General features: G+C 43.9%; 2 protein-coding genes across 2 annotated transcripts; one reads left to right on the top strand and one right to left on the bottom strand.

Moving 5' to 3' along the window:
• Positions 1 to 95: 95 nt before the first annotated feature.
• Positions 96 to 7,040, bottom strand: ngly1 (N-glycanase 1). The gene is made up of 12 exons (XM_070846334.1): positions 6,879 to 7,040; positions 6,159 to 6,273; positions 5,768 to 6,025; positions 5,146 to 5,308; positions 4,808 to 5,027; positions 4,196 to 4,317; positions 3,722 to 3,867; positions 2,437 to 2,547; positions 2,163 to 2,348; positions 1,670 to 1,855; positions 987 to 1,164; positions 96 to 886 (listed from the first exon to the last, which is right to left on the bottom strand). The coding sequence occupies exons 1-12, from the start codon at positions 6,977 to 6,979 to the stop codon at positions 708 to 710; spliced, it is 1,965 nt and encodes a 654-aa protein (XP_070702435.1). The 5' UTR covers positions 6,980 to 7,040; the 3' UTR covers positions 96 to 707.
• Positions 7,041 to 7,297: 257 nt separating this feature from the next.
• Positions 7,298 to 10,437, top strand: oxsm (3-oxoacyl-ACP synthase, mitochondrial). The gene is made up of 2 exons (XM_070846910.1): positions 7,298 to 8,466; positions 9,959 to 10,437. Exons 1-2 carry the CDS (start codon positions 7,472 to 7,474, stop codon positions 10,359 to 10,361), a joined length of 1,398 nt encoding a protein of 465 aa, XP_070703011.1. The 5' UTR covers positions 7,298 to 7,471; the 3' UTR covers positions 10,362 to 10,437.
• The last annotated feature ends 252 nt before the right edge of the window (positions 10,438 to 10,689 follow it).

The following is a 10,689-nucleotide window of genomic DNA, read 5'->3' as shown; positions in this document are numbered from 1 at the left end:
AGCCCCGCTCAAATGTCCTCACTCAGGGACCAGTGTGGAATGTAATGCACACCTTTCCATAGCATTATAATGAAAATATCTTTATTATACCACCATATGTTGTTTTTGTTTTTTTTAACATTCAGCCCTTACCATCAACCCAACACCAATATTAATCTACCCACTTTATTATCATACACATGGATTTTTGGAGGGCATGGCAAGGTGTAAAAATACCATTGCTAAGTATCAAATGACACACTCACCAATACGATACAGTTTATCACCAGCAGGAGAACTGGAGCAACCTGAGCTGACAAGGGCATCAACCCTGGTTTGCTGTGAGGGATTGTCTCCATGCAGCACATACATTACAGACACATCCACAGTGGAGGAAATTGCTAAAAAAAAATACAAAAAAAAACTATGGCTTTATGGTTAAAACTCTTCACGGGTATATTTCAGAATGCATGTCTCATAAGTTATTTGGCCCAGGGTCAAATCAAAAAATAAATTAAGAGTGTGGCATCTGTACTCTGCGATAGGTACAAAATCCACGTCTTCATTCATCTATCATCAGGCCATGCATGTTTAATCATTCTGGAGGACTGACACGTTTAAATATTGCACCGACTTGTCAAAGAAAACTATCATCCAAACGACTAGCTTGTACCTTGTAAAAGCAGTCGGTGGTGAAAGAGGTCCGATTTCTTTGAGTAAAACGACTATTAAACATCTTTATCTAAGTGGATGATGATCTCAAATGAAGTCTCCTCCGTCTCCTTTAAGCTTTGTCTGAAGAGCTGAGAGTGCTGCCATGACGTCTCGCCCTCTCCACCACTGAGTCCTGCTACAACAACCAATTCTGAGGAGCCGGAGAGACCCTGGAACGACTGCGTCTTCCCATCTAAAACGTTCAAACACAGGAGAGGAAGTTATTTAGCAGGGATCATGGCCCGCAATCACGTTTGGGATATTATATCAGAGTATCTATTACATAACCGTACCTCCAGAGAACTCTGTAGTAGTCTGGCCCGCCTGCAAGTGCCAGCAGACTTTCCCAGAGTGGAAGGTCTGGCTGCTGGCCATGATCGAGACAGACTTTATCTTCATTCCTGCTGGAGCAAAGTCAAACTTCCAACTGATTCTTCCCACAGGAGAACCTTCTGTTCGAGCGATGTACACCTGAGGAGAGAAATACAATCTGCTCAGCATGCCTACCGCTGCACGCTGCACCTGGATCAAAAAAGATGACTCTGGGATGAACAAATGTACTCTGCAATATTTGTCACTGCGGCAGGTCTTTGTTTGCTATAGGATATGTATTATACCTATAGGATATTTCCAATCTCTTCCTGATCTCAGACATGTTAAGTCATACATGATCTTGCTTTAGGAAGCACTTTTTTTGGTATCCGTGTGTTGGCTGCTCTCTGAAATACTGTAGGTGCTTTCTCTTAACATAACACTCTCATTCTTAAAGGAGAACTTGGGCCCTGTTCATGTTTTGGTGGATAAATGACTAGTAGGTTACAAAAAGTAGAGAACTTCACGTTTAAATGAATTATTTATTTCATGAAACATGCATGCCGTAGACATTTTAAATCCATTCATTTCCTATCCTGAGCAATAGAACGATGACAAAATCATGAAAGGATACGGGTTTGTTATGAAACAATAATAAACGTACCATCTGCCAATCATTCTCCAGCTTCCTGAACACGCACTCCTTCCTCCACACACACCCGTCCCAGCTCTGGATGACCTCAGAGTCATTGGACACCCGACAGTACTGGTCTGTGGAGGCACTGTAGCGCACGTGCAGTAACCGGTCACTCTTTTCTTTCTCAGTAGGAGTAAACACATAACCTGCAGTCTGAGGGAACACACACACACACACACACACACACACACACACACAAAGTTAGACATCTAGCTACCAAGTTATCATGAACTAAGCTAATAAAATATCAATAAAACAATGCTGGTGGCTCAGTGAACCCAAAAACTGAGCTGCCAGTGATGTTTAATGCAGTTGTGATTACACATTAATAATAATACCATAAATATGAAACAAAAACGGAACATAATAACCGTCATGAAGGTGGACTGTTGTATTAGCTTTAGCTGGATATACCGAATAAACTGCGCTCGATTATAATACCATATTCAATATACTGTACCTGTGTGGAGGCCTCTGTGTCAGCCCCTCTGGTCTCCCCCCGTGCTATCCTCCAGGCCAGAGAGCCAGAGTTGCGCCCCCCCAGTTCTCCTGGTTTTGGTTTCTTGGGGGAAATAAACTCCACCAGCTCGACGAGCAGCCTTTCTGTCAGCTCCTTCTTCCTGTCTGGACCCAGGGGCTGCTGCCTCTTCAGTATCAGAGCAGACGGAGGGTAGCATGACGTTTCATCAGTCACCACAACAATCAGTCAAAAGGGTCTGAGCCTCGAGGCTTACCGAGGCATTGAGCCCGTTGATGGTGTGCAGCAGCCAGGCCTCCTGAACCCTGGTCCTTCTCGACAAAACCTCTGGATGTTTGCAGGAGTACCTCCAGGTCACATCAACCACCTGCACCACACACATACTCAAGTACATGACCTGTCTGTCCCAGGAAGGGAGTTCACACCTAAACAACAGTCAACAGTGCACAGCTCTTCAAACCAGCTTTGCAAATATTTAACAAGGAAGGAAATGATTTCAATGAATGAATTCATGAATTACAAACATGTTGGTTTACCAGATAACTCTACAGGGCACATTCTGTTTGCCGGAATAATGTTACACCAACAAGCATTTATGTCGCTTTGAAAGATGTGAGATGTAACAAATGAGATTTGACACATTAATGCATAAAATTGTGAAGTCCACCAAAAGTTCCACCTTCAAATATTCAACCATTTGTCTGTTTAACAAGTCCTTGATCACGACACACTACAGTAACTTCACTACTGCTCATTTTAGAAAGGCCACTGCTGGACAATTATGAAAACCTGATTACAGAGCTTTGAAAAAAAATACCAACAGTTATTTACTGATTAAGTACAAGCAATGTCAACTCAGTGGCTGTTTGGTTTTACAGTGGTTGATGCACTTCCTTTGGGCTGCAAAGTGTTACTTCATTCTCCCAGTAGACAGGACAGAATTACTTATAGGGAACCATTCTAAACACAGATGGTGTCATTATTCTATCGCAATTACACTGTGCAATCACTGTTTACTTCATAATGATCAATGAAGTTAAAGCCAAGAAAGTTGTCTGATATTTCATAGTTTTCTTATTATCAACAAATCCCATGAAAATAACCAAACCAACAATGCATTGATCCTACTAACTAAGCCTGGATCTAAAACCTGAAATAACTCGTTCATCTGTGCCAGGAGCTCCATTCTTTTCCAAACATGGACATGCCATGTGGGTATTAATCCAAAACATAACAAAGAGTAGTCCCCAGCAAATGCAGCTTCTTTCTGTCTGAGTAACATTTGTTAAAAACAGTACAGTGACCAGCTGTTTTAGAGACTAAGTTTGTATGGTTGCTGGTAAAATATGAAAGACTGTAAGCATCTTTATCCTTTAAGGATGTGATACCTTAGTGTTTATTTTAACTGACACCCAGAAATAAGATCGCAAAAAGGCAAAAATCTGAAGTTACATTAAAACATGACCGATACCAGCGTAAAACTTTACCAACTGATAGTGGTAGTTGTAACAGTAGTAATATGTAGCGCCTATTTGTCTCACCTGATCCTTAGAAAAAGCCAGAACATAGGCCAGTTTCTTCCCCCAGCCAACCTCATACAGTAGAGGCTTATCACAGGCGTTCTCACACGAGTCACAGTGCAGCCAACGGCGCTGAGAGGCCGAATAAATCTCTGTCCACACGTGGTCTGAAAGAGCAGGGCGACAACACAGCTGGCTTTCACTGAGCCTTCCACACACTTTATGCACAACACGTATGAACAGCAAGTATGAAAGTAAAACATGTTGTGATGTTGGAAATGTGACAAGTTATGTCAAAGCTACCAAACACTTTCAGTGGCACGATTTAAAAAGTGTTTCACATAGAATATTGTTCTTGAAGGGACCGGACCGACTAGTTCTCAGGACTACTAGTCAACAACATTTCCTTTCAATGTGTCAAACTGCTGCTTTTCTCTGCAGGACAGAGAATTAAATTAGCAATGCAAGAGCCACATCTGTCACTTCTGTACTTACCCGTGCTGTCCCAGATATATCTGGCCTCTAGGCCCATGGCTCTGCAGCACAGTGTGAAACAGTTAGCCCACTCTCCACAGCGCCCCCTCCTGGTTTCCAGAAGCTTCTCAGGATTGTTATACCTGATATTAACAAAAAGCATAGAAAATGAGCATAACTGAAAAGCAATCAATTATTCTCCATGCATTTTGTGGTCGGATTCATTCATACTCGTTACGACTGTTTCCAGGAAACATGTTTTACTTCTTACCATTTTAAAGTGTTGTTAACAGTAAATACTGCTGAATACAAGAAATTTAACAATGACAAGTACAAGCAGTTAAAACGGATCCGTATCATTGCTTAATGTGCCTGACTCTTTCTGCAGCTTCGTCCAAATCTGAATTTTATCTCTAAAACTGATCCCAGGTGGCCTCACTGCCATAGTAGAACTAGCCAAAACAAACACACACACACACACACACACACACACACACACACACACACACACACACACACACACACACACACACACACACACACACACACACACACACACACACACACACACACACACACACACACACACACACACACACACACACACACACACACACACACACACACACAGACCTAGGGAATCTGGTGGAGAGCTGGCAGCTCTGACAGTAGTGGTTCTCCACTCTCTGGGCTCCCCAGCGGAGGTCATCGGTGGTGGGGCTGAGGGAGCTTGCGTTCTGGGTCGGGCCTCCGCAGCTGCTGCAGGGCAGACTGTTCACCCATGAGAAGAAGTCCTGTTTGAACCATCTGAGCAACTCCAGCACCAGGTAGTCTTCAATTCCAAGTTTACATTCTACAGGCAGGAAAGCAAGTCAGTTGGTCTCTTTGAATGACTCCTTATTTGTGTCTTTAATTGCATGCTATATGATCCAGATCTAACCAGTTCTTCTGAATGGGTGAGAGGACTTCACCTGGATCGGCGTCTTTCACCTCCTTCAGCTTGTGCTCTGCAGCAGAGGACAGCTGCTGGTGAGGGATGCAGCTCCTGGCTTTCTGCTGTAGCTCAGGGTTTTCATACAGCATCACATGTTGGAAGTTTGACTGTAGAGTCACAAAGAAACTCATACTGCTCTCCTGACAAAACGACAAGAAAGCATCCGGATTACAAACAAGCCGAGAGTAAGGAAAAGTAGAGACGGCGTGACAAATGGTCGTGAATGAAGGAGGTAAACATAGCGTTTATCAGAGATGTAAGGGATTGTATGGACTGTTGGTCTGACACAACAAGTCATTTGAGGATGTCGCCTTGGACTTACTCATTCTATTAATCGAATAGGTCATTGTTAATTGTCAGTGAATATAATCACCAATTGCAGCCCATGTTCATTATTGTACAGGAAAATAAAGCCCTGAAACAGGATTGCTGCCCCAAGCATATGGCAAAGAACACCTTTATGAATGGTTGCACACACTGAGGCCATCATCTGCAACAAAAGTGAGCTGAGGTGTCTTCAGTCTCCACTGTGACCCTGCTACAGTGTCATGCTCAATCACAATTTCTGATATTTAAGCTACGGATGGACCCATATTTACCAAGGATGTCGGCTGTGGTGGCTGTGGTGGGGGTGGTGCTGGTGCTACTGGCTGGCTGGGGGCAGCAGGAGAGCTCTGTGTTGCTGAGGTTGAGGCCGAGGTCGATGCAGATGCAGCAGCAGCAGCAGCAGCCTGAGCGGTGGGCTGGACAGGATGTCCTCCACGCAGCCTCTGATCTCGCTCTGCTGCTATGGACTCCCGGATAAGCTTTAGCTGTTCCACTGATGCAGACTTGGGGAACACTAGGTGGGTCTCAGCCTGAAAAGAGGTGCAGATGTCGTCACAGTTAGGCCGACGACCGATGATCAAATAGACCTTTGGCAATTAAGCTAATCGTACGATGGGTGTGCTCTCTATAATTCAGTTTACTTATTAATTACGTGTTAATTACCTCCTCAAATCCCATCTCAAAGAGACACTCCACAGCACCTTTGATGGGCAACAGCTTGGTGGAGAAAGTAGGATTGCCTATGCGGATGGATCTGTACTTTTCCTCATTGGGATACCTGTTGGGAGGTGACACCATATGCGGAAGTAGAGCTGTTCTCGTCGCTTTTAAGAAAATATATTTTGAGACAAATTACCATCTACAAAGGCTAATATGTAAGCAAATAATAAATTGGTGTCATTAGATTAAGTTGTGGTAAGTGGGCATTTTCTTGCACCCATATTTCACGCCACGCTCACAGTCTATTCTAGAGAGTCGTAGAGGGTGAATAATAGATTTTCACAACTTAAACCTGTTTCCTGGTGAGTTATTCGAAAGCCGAATTAACCAGAGCACGCTTGCCGTTAATAATTAAGTCATGTTAGGGTTTATATGTATGAGTGTGTGCTGATACACATGGAAGAATCAAATGCCGGCTTTTTTTTTAACAGTTTGGTTTGACGCTGTGTGTTAACAGCATCAACGGCATATATCGTGGCTCATGTACAGCTAGGTTAGCTTTACCGTTTCTAGGCTGCTGGTGCCAGGGTGTCAGCTACTGCTGGACAGTAACGTTACAGAACATTTCAAATCTAATCTCGGTTTAGCCAGCGTTAACACATCACATCTGAACACTCCGCTGGTATAGTGCGTGTTGCACACAGTTCACAGCTTTAACGTTACCTTAAAATGTTGTCCGCGTACGTAAGTAACAACCTGGCGGCATCTAGAAAGACTTCATTTGAATTCTCACACAGTGCTGTGACTGCCGGAGACACAGCCATACTGCTAGTTCTTGTACAAATTAAAACTCCTTTCACTTTGGAGGATGAGAGCTAGTGCTAACAGTGCAAATGCGACTAATAGATGTCTTAGGTCCTAGGTGTAGCTGACCTATCAGCGCCTGAATACGTATTTGCAGCTTTAAAAAAACACAATATTATATTTCATCATAATTGCATTTCATATAGCGGTATTATCATCTTCTTGGTCGGATTAATAAAAAATTTAAGTCCATATTTACATTTTTAACTAATCAGGCGTTCTAAAATGCTACCTAAAAATAGTTACAGTCAAGGATGAACTCGATGTCTCGTGTCATGAATGTCTTCATAGTTGACAGCCTGGTCTGAAGCAGTGCCCGGCCCAGTAAGTCTCAAGCTTAAATGCAGTTGCGTCTGCAGTCCACTTTTGGTTTTGCACATTTATTCCTCTGACTGTACGAAGGGGTTCAGCAAAGCTACAAGCTAGCTGTGTCCAACTTGACAGATTAGAGCATGTCTGCTTTATCCCTGTCCTGCTGCTGGACCAAACTCCAGCTGAGACCACAGAGCATGAGGGCACTTCTCCAAAAGATCGTCTGTGTGTGTCCAGACCAAAACTCCAGACATCACAGCTCTGAAAAACACAAAAGGAGGATTGTTATAACTGGCATAGGATTGGTGTGCCCTCTGGGCACAGGCACTGCACTGCCCTGGGACCACCTGATTAAAGGCCAAAGTGGGATTGTTGCCCTTAACTCAGAGGAGTACAAGACAGTCCCCTGTAAAGTGGCAGCACTGGTACCCAGAGGGGATGAAGAGGGTCAGTTTAAGGAGGAGAGGTTTGCCTCACGTGGAGAGATCAACAGCATGTCACCAGCCACTGTGATGGCCCTTGGAGCTGCTCAGCTGGCTTTAGAGGACTCAGGGTGGTACCCGAAAACCCCAGAGGAGCAACTCACGACTGGGGTGGCTGTTGGCATGGGCATGGTATCGCTGGATGAAATTGCTCGCACATCCACTGCCTTCCACGAAAAAGGCTACAACAGAGTCAGCCCCTTCTTTGTGCCTCGCATCCTTGTCAACATGGCTGCTGGGCACATAAGTATCAAATACAAACTGAAGGGTCCCAACCATGCAGTGTCCACCGCTTGCACCACAGGTGCGCATGCCATAGGTGATGCCGCCAGGTTCATCGCCCATGGGGATGCAGTTGCTATGGTCACAGGGGGAACAGAATCCTGTGTGGGGCCTCTGTCCCTAGCTGGCTTTGCCAGAGCACGGGCCCTCGCCACCAAATGGAACGACAACCCCACGCAGGCATCAAGACCCTTTCACCCAGAGAGAGAGGGCTTTGTGATGGGCGAAGGGGCTGCGGTGCTCCTTCTCGAGGAGCTGGACCATGCATTGAAAAGAGGAGCCAGGATCTACGCAGAGGTCCTGGGCTATGGACTCTCAGGGGATGCCAGCCACATCACCGCGCCCACTGCGGATGGAGATGGAGCATTCAGGTAACTCATTTTACAATTGTTTTTGGGTTTTTTTGGAAGCAGATACTTGTTTTTGTTTGTAATATTTACAAATGACTAAAAAACTACAGTCATTTATTTAAGCAGTGGTTTGTGGGGATCAGGGCTGTTGATAACTCAGAGGGGTTAACAGAATAGGAAAGCAGATAAAAACACATCTGTGCCACATGTGATCATGCTTGTTTATCTCTTTATTGTTTATTTTTTTCCACTTTCCAATATTTGGTATTTCTAATTGAAGTTTGTATTTGTTTTAACATTTTAGCATAATATAGTATAGATAGTACACACACTACTCACAAAAAGTTAGGGATATTCGACTTTCAGGTGAAATATATGGAAAATGTAAAAAGTGAATGCTACAGTGATATTATATCATGAAAGTAGGGCATTTAAGTAGAAGCATGCACTGGTAATTTTATTCATCTTAAACAATTTATTGAAAGAAAATCTAACAACAGTGGTAGGTATACCACAACAAAACATTTTCGGTGCCTCAATAAATTGGGACGTGGCCAAAGGACGTCCACTCCTCTCCTTTCTGTGACTCTTCCAGTCTCTCTGTATCACTGTTCCAACCTCCTGATGACACTCTGTGACCCTCTAAGCTCAGTGAACACCTCCGTCTGAGGACTTCCTGTTTGAAGCCTCCAGTGTTGAGGTGCTGCTGATCAACTGTTAGGTGTCGTCTTGGTCTCATGATGTCAGAATGTGAACAGCATGATGAGGAGGACTGTTTAAATACCAATTCTAACTGAAGCAGGAAATGTATTGGTGGATTCATGGATCAAACCTGTTGTGAATGTTGCTGTTAAGCTTCTTGTTAGAGAACAGCAACTTGTGCAAAAAGTACTGAAACACTGAACAGTTGGACATGTGCATTCAAAAGTTTAGAGAAGGTCACATTAAGTTCACCTGGAAAGGTTAGAATGCATTTTAGGTTCATCCTGAAATTTCACCTGAAAGCTGAATATCCCTAACTTTTTGTGAGTAGTGTATGTGTATTTACTGAACATAGTAAAAAGACACGATGAAAAGGTAGTTTGGTTGTTTGAGCCACTCTTTTTTCACATTTCCAACATTAATTATCTCAGGTGAAGCCCATTTTAAACCATTTGTTGTTTATTATGTGTTTTTATTGCTATTCCTTGTTGTCAGTGTGATTTTTTAATTACTATTGTGCCCTTCACATTAAATTGGTGGTCAACTCCAGTTGTTTTTAAACACGCTTCATAATAAACTAGATCTGATTTGATAAAATAGTAGAAATGTATTTGGATGAACGACTTCTTGCATCTCTTGAAGCCCAACTTACACACAAGATCACATCCTCTGACAGGTCTTCCCATATTTGTGTTTTTTGTGAATTATCGACACCTTTCACATTAGGAGTGAGCAAATTGAGCCAAAACAGCAAAAGTAAGTAAGATCAAAGTTATAATAAGCTGGAATCACCCTTTAACTGTCGTTACAGATCAATGTCTGCAGCCCTCAGAGATGCTGGCGTCTCAGCAGTCGATGTGACGTACGTGAACGCTCACGCCACATCCACTCCTTTGGGTGATGCAGCTGAAAACGCTGCCATCAAGAGGCTTTTTCAGCAAAATCTTGAGAACCTGGCCGTCTCCTCCACCAAGGGAGCCACGGGACATCTGCTCGGCGCTGCGGGGGCCCTGGAGGCAGCGTTCACTGCGTTGGCCTGCTACCATGGGGTCCTGCCCCCGACCCTCAACCTGGACCGCACCGAGCCAGAGTTCGACCTGAACTATGTCCCCTGCACAGCGCAGCCGTGGAGGACTCAAGGCCGACGGGTCGCTCTCACAAACTCTTTTGGATTTGGTGGCACCAACGCCTCACTGTGTCTCTCCAGCATCTGATGTCACACTGAGACCAGTTCTTATTAGGAGTCTGATCTCATCTCATCCCGTCTGCATTCTTATCTGATTTTAAGGAATAACTCTGGCAGCCTTTAAACTGCAAAGATTTAAAAAAATTCCTGGTAATATTTTTTTGCTGTAAATGTATTATTTAGCAGTCGGGCTGTTTTTTTAGAGGAACCGGCTTGTGTGTTGTTTGCTCATCAATATTAATGTTAATATTTGGCAGCTTGTGGAGCGCTGGGTGGTCACATCTGTCACCAATTCGCTTCCACTGACCTTTGCTGCATGTCATTCGTCCTCTTCCACTCCCCTGTTTCCTGTCTGC

Source organism: Pempheris klunzingeri, chromosome 16 (assembly GCF_042242105.1).
Source record: "Pempheris klunzingeri isolate RE-2024b chromosome 16, fPemKlu1.hap1, whole genome shotgun sequence".
In the NCBI taxonomy this organism is placed as follows: domain Eukaryota; kingdom Metazoa; phylum Chordata; class Actinopteri; order Acropomatiformes; family Pempheridae; genus Pempheris; species Pempheris klunzingeri.
This window is presented reverse-complemented; position numbering and strand designations above follow the sequence as displayed.

Bases quoted from the DNA above. Each gene is read 5' to 3' on its own strand.
- ngly1 (XM_070846334.1), bottom strand. From the start codon at position 6,979: ATGGCTGTGTCTCCGGCAGTCACAGCACTGTGTGAGAATTCAAATGAA. The intron at 4,318-4,807 runs GTCTGTGTGTGT...TGTTAATATCAG, and splicing joins CTCTCCACCAGATTCCCTAG to GTATAACAATCCTGAGAAGC. The intron at 2,548-3,721 runs GTGAGACAAATA...TGTGTGGTGCAG, and splicing joins TGGCTTTTTCTAAGGATCAG to GTGGTTGATGTGACCTGGAG.
- oxsm (XM_070846910.1), top strand. From the start codon at position 7,472: ATGTCTGCTTTATCCCTGTCCTGCTGCTGGACCAAACTCCAGCTGAGA. The intron at 8,467-9,958 runs GTAACTCATTTT...CTGTCGTTACAG, and splicing joins GATGGAGATGGAGCATTCAG to ATCAATGTCTGCAGCCCTCA.